The 12321-nt window shown below is 39.8% G+C and overlaps 1 protein-coding gene across 3 annotated transcripts in view; it reads right to left on the reverse strand.

Moving 5' to 3' along the window:
- HSF2 (heat shock transcription factor 2) overlaps nucleotides 1-847 on the reverse strand; it is a 38015-nt gene extending 37168 nt beyond the window's left edge. For 2 of the 3 annotated variants that reach the window (XM_036871680.1, XM_036871682.1), the window contains exon 1: nucleotides 637-829. In XM_036871680.1, the coding sequence (XP_036727575.1) occupies nucleotides 637-729 (93 nt within the window). In that variant the 5' untranslated portion in view covers nucleotides 730-829. Of the gene's footprint in view, nucleotides 1-636 lie in introns of all 3 variants that reach the window. The other variant, XM_036871679.1, reaches the window with a different exon arrangement.
- Nucleotides 848-12321: the final 11474 nt, after the last annotated feature.

Below are 12321 nucleotides of genomic sequence, written 5' to 3' on the forward strand. Positions count from 1 at the left end.
AGAATCGCGAAAGAATAACGTACCATTTTCTATACAATATTTTCAAGCCTCCTGATAAGCAGTAACCTGCGTTTGAACATTTGCCTCCTTCCCTGACTGCCGTCCTCATAAAGATCTCAGATGCGAGGCGGACTGTGTGTCTGTTTTAGGGGCGAGAATCAGGTCGCGAAGGTAAAGACTGCCTCACATAAACCCCGCGTTGAAGATCCCGGCCAGAGCTGCCCGTGCCCCCAGCGAGCCGCAGCCCGCGAGCCCGGCGGGAGGACGGAGGATGAGTGTGCAGTAACGTGGCTCCCGCTCCCTCGGCTCGTCGGCCGCCCTCGTTCCGCCGGGCTGGTTCCGAACGCCGCCCGGGTCGGACCGTTACGGGGTCTCCCGGGCCGCGGCGCCCCGCGCCGGCCGCCCCTCCCCCACCGCGGCCTGAGCCAGCGGCGCCGGCCGGGACCCCCGCGGCTCCCCGCGCGAACAATACCGGGGTCCCCCGCGAGGCTGCACGCCGAGGCCCGTGCCACCCCCGCGCCGCGGGCCTCACAGAAGGCGTCGAGCCGCAGGCCGCGAGAGACAACCCCGCGGGAGAGCGCGAGAGAGGAGGACGTTAGTTAGGGGGTTCGGAGGCCGCCGTGCCCTCACCCTTACCTGACTCCAGGTGATGAACTCGTTCGTGTGGGTTTCCTCCACAAGCGTCCACAGCTTGCTGAGGAAAGCCGGCACGTTCGAACTCTGCTTCATTGTTAACGAGGCGCAGGAATTCTTAATTCTACACCCAAACGCGGCGGTAGCGGCGGAGGCGGAGGCGGCGGCGGAGGCGGAGGCGGCGGCGGCAGCAGCTGCTCCGCGAGAACGCCCACAACGCAGGCGCAGCAGCTCCCGGGCCCCGCCCACCTCGCCCCGCCCCGCCCCGCCAGGCGCGCAGTGAGGCGGGGTAACCGGGCGGCCGCACGTGACTGACCAGTCTCCCCGCTCGGCCTGTGCTCACTGGTCCCGCGCCGGTCCCGATCCCGACCAATCCCAGGAGCCGACCGCACAACAGAGGAAAGCAATTGGATGCTGCAGATGGGGAGGGGTGGGAGCAAAGGGGGACGCTGCTTTCTCATTTGCCCTGTCTATAGGAGCTCTCGCTGTAGCGGATCTTCTGCTTGTGGGACTGTGTTTGGTTGTTTCACGTGGAAGCAGCTTTGGATGTTTGGGCTATGTCTGCAAGGCTACAGAAAGTCCTCAGGGGCCTTTGAGTCATAAGTTTGGTAGGTAAAGTGTGGGTTGCGCCAGTCAGGCAGGAGGAAGGAGTGTAATAGTTCACACGGGGGAAAAAAAACAGCTTTCAAGCATGATTTGCTAGGCCCCAAACTGAAACTGTGTTAATAATAATGAACCTTGTCCTTAAATTTTCATCAGGAAAAAAATCGTTCCTATAAAACGCGTTTATCAAATAGAGGAATTTAAATAAGTCACTCTTTACTAAACACGTACTACAGTGAACCAAGAACTGTAATAGGCAGCTTACATGCTGTTTAACAGACATGGAATGCGCACTATGTGCGCAGCATAAAAAGAAATAGTATCATTTATTCTGTTTTAATCAATTAAAATAATTGTTCCTGTAAGTACTTTACAGGTATGTTCTTAAGATAATTATCCCTGTATGTCCTTTTCAGATTTGGCATAGTGGAAAAAATATTGGACAAGGAGTCAGCATATGAGTTTAGACCCAGCTTCAAGGACACATTAGTGGATATTTAATTACGCTGGTAGTGTATGTAATTAGAGCTATCCCTTAACCTGTCTGTGCCGGTCTTTCCCATCTCCTCATTGGGAATAAAACTGTCTCTCTTTTCACCCCTTAAGATAACATTAATAACATAGGAGGTTTGAAAATATAAAGAATTGTACAAAATTTAAAATTTTTTAAGAGTCAGAATGTAAACATAAGAATGTACAAAAAGTCAGATAATAATTAACATTTTATAAGAAATTCAATATAGGATTGGTTTACCTCCTGGGTACATGTAATTTAATACAATAAAAAATAAAATACAATTTCCAACAAGCATATATTTATTGAAATTTGTGTTTGACTTTGTGTCTAGCAATGATCTGTTTGCTGAAACAAAATCAGGTGTGTGGTGGGAGACATCCAATAAATGAACTAATATTTGATGAGCACTTACATATGCCCAGGGTTTTACGTATATTATATCATTTAATCCTCACAACAACCCAGTGCAGTAGGTCTTATTAACCCGTTTTTCCAATGAAGATTCTGAGACTCAAGAGCAAATTTACCTATATCACAGCTAGTAAACAAGAGAGGGTATTTACACTCAGGCTTTATTGAGTTTGAAAGCCTATGTTCTTTCCATTGTATGATGATGACACCATCTCAATACTTAAGATGTTTATACTCTGACTTAAGACACAAGAGGAACACAATGATGAGCAATCATTAATATTTTAAAAAGAGCTAAATATGTCATATAACTAGTACTGAAACGTTTAGAAAGAGTTGAGTGAGTTAAGGTCGTAAGGGAAGAATTCTCAGAAGATGGGGACCTTAAGTTGGGTCTTGAAGTACAAATGCATTTGGCTAGCTAAAAAGAAGACAACACTGAGCAAAGATGGGGAGGCCAATGAGCACCGTCTGCCTGTGGAGACTGACAGCACAGGAGGTAGTGTCTGAGGAGAAAATGTGGCCCACTTTCATGGCATTGTATTGTTTCCATCTAAAAACAAAACAAAATGGTGTGGTTAGATACAAGCAAAAACTCCTCTTTGGGCATTCAACCTGTGTAGTTGTAGGCCTATGCTTAGTAGGGCCCCTTACTTGGTTTAATGCTCTGCTGTCACCGTCTTGAAATTCTTAGTTTTTGAACAAAGGACCCTGTATTTTCATGTTGCTTTGGGCCTCTCAAATTACGTAGCTGGTCTGCTTCCAATATATTACACTTATAGACCAGTGGTTCTCAAACTTAAGCATGTATCCAAATCACTTGGAGGCGGAAGACTGTCACTATAACAGATGATCAGGTTATCACTTATAATACTCACGAGGCCAGCTATGGGGTTATTAACCAGATAATGTGATGATGGCACCAGGAAATAGATGATGTGTCTAAAATCAAATGTCTGAGGTTGGAATGGAAACCATGTCTTTCATAGTCTGAAACATATGCTTTCTTCCTTTATATCAATGTGCCTCAAGCTTTAACCTACATCAGAATCACCTGGAGGGCTTCTGAAAAAACAGACTGCTGCTTCTCCCCCACTCCCCAGCTCCACTCAGTAGGTCTGGGGTTCAGGCTAAGAATTTTTATTTCTAACAAGTTCCCAGGTAACGCAGAAACTGTTGGCCCTCGGACCACACTTTGAGAACCATTGTTATATAGGAAAAATTAGTAAACTGACTTTCCCTTGTTAACATTTACAGACTTATTGCTACTCACCCTTCACCTCAACAAAATCCAAACTTTCCAGGAATAATTTAAACTACTGTGTTTTCTTTTTCTATGAACATAACCTTTAATATTTATTGTAATTAATAAACTCTTTGAAAACTTTAAGTACTGATTAGAGACATTTGGGGGAAAAGAAAATCATTATTGGCTCGTTTGCACCTAAATATAAAACTGAGAAGGGAAGAAAACCAAATCAAACTAATTCTCAATTATTTGCCACCTACAATATCCCACAAATATCAGAAGAAACATATTTGAGCCAGGGTCAACAATTTTGAAATGTTTATAATATTCGAGGATAAAAATGTCATTTCCTTAAAGTGAGTTGCCTCCTGTTGGCTACAAATTAGAAAAGTTGGAATATTTCCATGGCTCACTTGCAGCCTGGAATGTAAGATTTAGAAGATATAGAATAACATTAGAAAATATGAGTGACCCACACCTTTGCCTAGGAAATAGAAAAGCACACTGTGGTGTGCTTTGAAACTTCAAAGTGTCTGATTCAAATTGAATCAATTCTATCTAATCGATTATGCAAAACTACTTAGAGTCGGCACTACAACTGGAACTAGCTTGTAATTATTATTTTCAAGGGTAGCAAGACTGAAGCCAAAGGCTAACTGCATAGAGGTTCCCAGCTATTTATATTCCTATCTGGACCAAGTGTTGATTTTCGTCAATTTTGGAATGGCCTATGGGGCCTTAAGCCAATCACTTGACACCTCTAAATCTTAGATTCTTCTATGTAAAATGTGAGTAAAAATACCTGTTATACTCACTTCACAGAGTGGTTTTGAGAATTCGATAAAGCGCTTCTTCCTTCAGTCCACGCTCACAATCTTTACAGAGATCTTTCCAAGACACAAATCTGAAAAGATCACTTCCTGACTTAAAACTGTTCAGCGGCTTCCCATTATTTTCAGAATAAATCCAAACCCCTTAAAGATGGCATAAAATGACCTTCTGTGATCTGATGCCACCTACAGTTTCAGTCATTGTCTACCACTCTCCACAAACACCTAACCCTTAGCCACACCCAATTCTTGTGCTTACCTTGCAGATCCTGTGCTTCCATACCTTTACATATGTCCATGAGATGTTGCCTCTGTGTGGAGAGCCCTTCTTCTTCCCCATTGTCCCAAAAGAAAGTTCCTCCTTAACCTTCAAGGTCAAATACAATTCCATACAGAAGTCACCTCTTTCAGTCAAACTCTCCCCGGAGGCCTTTATAATAGCACTTATTAATAACTAAATAAATAACTACTTGTTATTTATTTACACATTTTTTTTCATACTAGACTATGAAACACTTTCAGCATAAAGACTGAGTCATATTTACATTTATTCTCATCTAAAATGGCTCTCACAGTGCTGGTACACATAAGACTCTCAATAAATATTTATTGAATTAAGCAATGAATACGTGAACAGATGAGTGCTAACCATCCGTTTAATCTTCCATGACCCCCAAATTTGGATGACTCGTTCCTCCCCTGTGCCCCCATAGCATGTGGAACTTGACCCTCATGGTATTTGCCACGTTGCAGTTGCTCATTTACTTCTCAGCAACCCTCACTAGCCTAGCAGATTGTGCTTGCGTTGTTCACTCTTGTATCCTTAGCAGTTAGCACAGTGCTATAATATAGCAACAGCTCAATAAATATTTGTTAATGAATAATTTTAGTTTCTGATACCTTTTGCATAAAATGTACTCTACTTAATAATAAAGAAACACCTTACAACTTATTAGGGCTCAGTCCATACAAACTTTTTAGTTTATAGGAGAAGAAAATGAAGGGAAGGGGAGCTTAAGGATAGCTCAGCTGAAAGGTATGTGATTGAGGAGCTATTTGTGGAATAAGTATCAGAATCCTGGAAATGCCAGACATTAATGGAATGTCATAGAGTCCCAGGCTTGAGGTCATTTGTCTTTGAAACAAACGAACCTTTGGCAATGGCAGCAAAATGCTTAAAGATCCTATGGCTTTTGAATAAGTAGAGGGCTAGGAGACTGTGAAAGTTAATTTCTTAAAATTTTCAAGAAGGTCAAAGAAGAATCTTCTTTCTTTCTAAGGCTACAACTTGGATGTAAAAGGGACTGGCCGGAGGAGCTTTTTAAGTAGGAAATGTGTTAGTATCACTGTACCAGCCTTGGGCGGGCACTGCTGTACATGAAACTTCCATTGTATGCCACATGTGCTAAAATCCAGCCAATCACCCAATGACAGTAACAAACTGGTCCAGATTTGTGCAGGACTTTCCCATTTTAGTACTGCAAATCCTATGTCCCGGGTACTACCTCAGCCCCAGGAAAACCAGGAATGTTCATCACCATAACTCCAGCCTCTTCAAGCTACCAATGTTGGACAGGAAGCGTTGACTTATCAAGCTAAGCCAGGTGACTTGTATAGCAGCTAGCACAAATGAGAGATCTACAACTTTAATGCAGTTCTTAGCCTTTCTGGAAGCAAGGTGGAGGTACTCTTTCACAGGCGCCCCCAACAGATAGCTGATAAAAAGAAGGAATCTATGTACCCCACAAACCAATATCCTAGTGGAGGCCCAGACCCAAGCTGAAAGATATTGATAAGGAAGAGAACTCAAGGCCAGAAAACTTAAAAGAACTGGAAGCATTAGAAAAATGTAGTAGATTGGTGACATGGCCTGTGATGTAAGCCTTCCACTAGAATAGCATCGTGCTAGGGGTCCGGTTTCCATTCCCTTGGGACTGGTTTTGCTCCAAGTGGAGGTGGTAGCCAAGATAGGTGTTTGGACTTCATCTTTCTAGACAGTGGGGTTTAAATGATCATTTTATTCAAATCATTTGATGGTGGAGATCTGAGCCCCCTCAAATGAGTTGGGTGGGTTATATGGCTTGTGTACAGAAATTTACCCAGACCTTGAACCCAAGATTGAACTGGAGAAATTGGCTTCAGTGAGGAGATACCACTGTCAGCGATGTGTGCCATGATCTGAGAGGTGTGTAGGGAGCGGTGGCAACCACTTCTAACCTGTTTACAGTTTAGCCAATTACTATGAGCAGCGTCGAGGGACCAGCTGGAAAGGGAGATGTCCTTTCTAGTCTCTGGGCTCACAGTGTGGGTTCTGAACAGCAGATATCAAATTGACGTCTGTTAGGATAGAGTTGAATGACTTCTGACCTTTCAGAGAAAAGTCTGGGCATTGTTTGAATGCAAGAACATATTAAAGACCTGCTAGTTAATGGCAGAAATCATGATTATAAAGCCCTTATATACGGTGATTGTTACATTTGCTATAATTTACTTTAAAATACTGCTATTTAAACAGTGGTATATAGTGTGATAGTTCAGTGTAGTTTGCACCCTAAGGGCAGTTAGTTAACATTTGAATTACCCTAGTTAGGTATGCAGACTCCAGGGGTGTTAGTTAGCACTTGAAAGGTTAAGCAAAGCTCACTCTCTGAAGGCTTTATCTTAATTTCATTTAAAAAAAAAAAATTAAAAAAAAAAATTAACCAAAACCAAAAGTTTTGTTAGTTAGGAAAATGGATGTGGAAGTGACTTTTCCTTGGCGAAATGAATGAACTTCAGGATACATGTATCGACTAGAAACATCAACTAGAAACAGAAAGCCAATAGGCTTTCTCCACTCTCAACTGAACTGAGTAACAAGATATCTTGAGCCAGTAGCCTCTGCCATTCTGTAGGTGCTCTAACCTTAGGACTCTCATAAATCCTGTGTTCAGAGTGCTTTCCAGGCCCGTTCAGGAGATTCGGGTAGCCTGGGTCAAAAGTAAAAATAGAGGCCCGCATACGCATTTTAGAACCTTTGAACATCACAAATCAAGTTAACAAACTGTAAAAACAAGGTAGAAATCCTCCTACCTTGACAAATATATCTTCATAATAACATTTGAAAGATATGTGTAAAACTATAGTTTTATAAGGACCATAAGTTGGCAAAATATCCAAAAGACCAAATTTAGTTATTTTTGTCTGGTGTCCATTGAATAGGAAGTGTTTTACATGACTAATAAAATAAAGACATATATAATTCATAAATCATTATATGTTTATTCTATAAACTTTTTTTCTTGCCTTTATTTCAACAAAATCATTAGTTAGGTTGTCAAGATTTGATCTTGTCAAGATCAAGATTTTTGCATAATCTGTGTTCTAATGGTAATGATCAAATAATTTAAAATGTAATTGTATTCAAAGCATGATTGCATTTAAAATCCAAATTTGAATATATTTTACAAAATGTATTTTAAAGTAAATGTAAAAGTATTTAAAATTAAGGTTATATTAATATGTTTTAAAGTTATAAAATATTAAGAATTACAGGGCTTCCCTGGTGGCGCAGTGGTTGAGAATCTACCTGCCAATGCAGGGGACACGGGTTCGAGCCCTGGTCTGGGAAGATCCCACATGCTGCGGAGCAGCTAGGCCCGTGAGCCACGATTACTGAGCCTGCGCGTCTGGAGCCTGTGCTCTGCAACAAGAGAGGCCGCGATAGTGAGAGGCCCGCGCACCGCGATGAAGAGGGGCCCCCGCTTGCCGCAACTAGAGAAAGCCCTCGCACAGAAACGAAGACCCAACGCAGCCAAAAAAAAAAGAATTACATAATCAAATTTTAAATGCTTCCACCTTTTGACTATTGTGAATAATGTTGCTATGAACATTACTATAGATACATAGTTTTATGCATTTTGCTTTCCTCACTTGACAACGCAGGGTGGAAATTCTTTCAAGTCAACTGACATAGCTGTAATTTACTTCTTTTAATGACTCCGTGGTATCCGAGGTGTGTGTGCAGCACAATATATTCAGCCATTATGTTACTGGCGGGCATCCATTTTGTTTCAAGGCTTTTATTTATTTTTTCACTCTGAAAGATGCTGAAAAAAAAATCCTTAAATATAAGTTATTAAATACTCGTGTTTTATCTCTCTGGATTAGTGAGTTCAGATATTCATGTATAATTTGCATGGTAAATCTATACATTCGATTATTGTACCAGCATAGAAAAAGAAAGTCCTGCTGATTAAAAGGTCCCACATCTGAGCTGACAGAATGCTATTGTATACGTACCCAACACTATGACACTCCTAGCAACCAGAAATGTCAACACTACGCTACTATGGCAATAAGCAAATGTTTAAGCTTAACAGAAAATACTCTAATATGTGGTGTTCAGGGAAGTTTTGACTATTAGATAGACATTAAAGGAGATACCTTTGTTCTTAGATATTTCCATAACATATTAATGCAAAGTCAGGAAACTGTACATTTATTACATGTGACTTTGTGACACTGGTGGCTGAAGATACATTCCATGTTGCTACTGGCCCGATTTAGTTCTGGTTTACTTTTCACTAGATTACATTTATAATTGGTAATTATCTCCTCCAGTCCTACTCAGCTGTGCAAAAAGGGTAAAGAAAAAGAACTAGTGTTTATGGAGATATTTACTGAATTTGAGACCCAAAGAGGTGTGATCACATTTTCATAGATTCACAAACAGTATGATTCATATTTAGTGTCTTGATTCAGAACTTTTTCACTTTAAAGCTGATGTCTTTCCACCACTTTGTTTAGGATTTACCCTTCGGGGACTCTAAAGGAATCCAAACCAAACCTGGTATCCCAGGCCTCCTATCTGATGTACGTGGAGTGAGGGTGTGGCTTTCCCGGTCCACAGTGGCAGCCTTCCCTTTCAACTCTCTTAACTCTTGTGGACCCTATAACTGGAATTCAGTCATAGTCTTCTGATTTGCATTCTAATTCCCATGTTAGGTCAGAGTCCTGCCTTGGCTACCCATCCACTTACCTGGGCTGCTCCCTTAGCCCTTAGCCAGGATTGGCCACAGACTGGCTAAGACCCTTAGAGGCCAATTAACAAGACTGTTATCATAAGTATAAGAAAATGCAAAAAAGTTCTGCTTTTTCCATGATGACTGTTTTGATGCTTTTTAAAAATATCAAAATCTGCAAAAACAAAACAGAACAAAAACCCCAAAATACAAACAAAAACATGTTTTGGTTCTCCTGCTTTGCCTAGTGCTTAGTTAGGTAATTGAGTGCTACAGTTCAAGTCTTGCTTTAACCAGATAGATGATTCAGATCTTGATGCTAGGTGTTATGGGCTGGATTGTGTCTTCCCCCACCCCCTCTGCCAAAAATTTCTATGTTGAAATTCTAACTACCAGGACCTAAAAATGTGACTGTTTGGAGGCAGGGCCCTTAAAGAAGTAATTAATAAGGTCAGATGGATGGGCCCTAATCCAATATGACTTGTGTCCTTATAAGAAGAAGAGGGTTAGGACACAGACAACATGCAGACCAAGGGACGAGCACGTGAGGACATAAGGAGAAGGTGACCATCTGCAACCCAAGGTGAGAGGTCTCAGAAGAAACCAAACCTACCAACACATTGATCTTGGACTTCTAGCCTCCAGAATAGTGAGCAAATAAACTTCTGTTGTTTAAGACATCTAGTTTGTGATATTTTGTTATGGCAGTTTTAGCAAACTATACCTCAGGTGAGCATTACAGCACCCCAACTACTCCTTGGGTTAGCTTTCTTGGGCATCAGTCCTGGCCCAGGTAAGGAAGAAGTTCACCTTACTCTGTGATATTTGTCATTAGCTAGAAAATGTTTAATGAATAAGCAATACTTGATACGTAAAAAGAAAAAAATGGAACTGGCAGAAAGACAGGCTCCATTTAATAATGTATTAGCCCTACTCCAAGTTATCAAAGAAATGACCCACTAATGGGGTCAATAAAAAGTTTAGGTTGACCCTTAAAAACATGAAATACAAATCAAGGTACTTTATTGCTATTACTTGTTCCCTCAATAAACATGTATCTAAGATTTTCCATACCACTTGTAAAAAATATTACAGTAGTAATGATTTGAGACTTTACAATAAATTTACAGAGTTCTAATCTTTTATATTAGTTACTTTTTGACATTTGCTAATTCTTGCTAAATTTCCTTGGATAACTCTAGAAATATGCATTTTGATTTTTTATTCTCACTTTATTGGTATTTCCATAGTTGTTTTGCCTGTGTAATATAACTGTTTAATCCAAAAAAATTATTTCTCCAATTTATCTTACTTCTATTATAGAAGAGCACATACTTGGAGTTTGGTAGACATGGATTTGAACCCCAGCTCTGTCATTATTAATGACAGTGTGACTATAGACCTTTCTGAGCCTCACTCACAAAATCTCATAAGATGGTTGCAAAAATTCAATTAAATAATTAATTCATTGTGGATAAATAGATATGTAAAAGTAAAATATCTGACAAATGTTCCCTGATACTGTCAAATAACCCTGAAACAGTGAAATACTGTTTATTTATTTGAGCAGTTCTCAGATTTCTTCTGAGCTTACTAATAATTTTCACTTTCCACTAATGAATGTGCAGGCTTACATGTCATACTAGTCACTTATTCACTTCTAAGACATGGAATACATTGATGAGTTTAGCTGATGCTTCTTTGAGTGTCTCTTAGGTGCCCTCAATTATATTAGTTTCATGGACCAATCAAGCAAGCATACAATACTTTGTGGGACCTGCCAAAAGGAATTTATGATCCAATGAAGACACAAAATGAAAATACATAAAATAATTAGAGAATAAATACTAACTGGGTAACAGTGTCTAGGAGTACAGTGAAATTAAAAGTCAGAGTGAGTTGGAGAGATTAGAAAAAACTTCATGGAAAGAGTGTAGAGTACTATTTGAATTGGCCTCAATTAACTCTTAAGATAACAAAAACACCAACAGTAAGAAATACTTTTACAGCACGTAATATGTTCCAGGAACAATTAAAGTACTTTACATTTATTAACTCACTTAATTCTCACCAAACCCCTATGAATTAAGTACTATTTTAATCCCATTTTATGAAGGGGGAACGAGGCAAAGGAAGGGTGAGGATTAGTAATTGTGATATTCAGTCTTTCCTACCAAGTCTACAGGAAGGTGGAAGAGGTTAACTGAAAGGGAGAGTCTATTATGAATATTGCAGACGGACCATCCTCGTTGTTTGACAAATAACGTACAAAACCCCCAGTTATTCTTTAACACGCTTAAACTTCTCCCTCTCTCACCTCGTGTTATTTTTCATTTTGTTCTCTCCATTTACACTCATTGGTAACCCTCCATCCCTCTAGATTCCTCACAGAGTTTGTGTCCTTAGAAAGTTTTCATGTTAATCCCTTATATCCCCATAGAAAAATATTATATTTTCCTGATAGTACTGATATTATACTGCCTTGATATTTATTTGTGTCTATTTCTTATTATATTATGAGCGGCAAAGGAAATGAATAATGTCTTTTTCATTTTCATTTTCTTCATTCATTCCTTATTGCTACCCCACCCTGCAACCCTGTTGCCTACTACATATTTTTCATACTGTAGGCATGCCTTAAGCATTTATAAAATAAGTAAATCAGTGATTACAGCAGCAGATTTTGTTATTCCCATTTCACAAAAGTGGAAAAGAGGTAGCTTTTTCAATGAATGTGAAAAGAGAAAGAGGAAAAGAAAAATTTTGAAACAATGGCTGATTATAAAAGAGGGGAAGCTTGCAGATGGAAGAAAAGGAGGAATGAAAAAAGGAATAAATTATGAAAAAGAAATTAAAGAGCAATAAAAATAGGGGTTGAAATAAAATGTGATTGGAACAAAAGATAAAAATAGAAAACATAGGTGTCATTTGGAGAAAAGGAGTTGTAGAAATGAAAGAAAAATTAAAAGAAGTAAAATACAAAGGAAAAGAAATATATGAAAAAATAAGTGAGAAAAACATGAGACAATAGAGAAGAGAGTAGTGAATAGGCATTTTATTTATTTATTTATTTAT

The sequence above is a fragment of the Balaenoptera musculus genome, chromosome 12, assembly GCF_009873245.2.
Source record: "Balaenoptera musculus isolate JJ_BM4_2016_0621 chromosome 12, mBalMus1.pri.v3, whole genome shotgun sequence".
Lineage (NCBI taxonomy): Eukaryota > Metazoa > Chordata > Mammalia > Artiodactyla > Balaenopteridae > Balaenoptera > Balaenoptera musculus.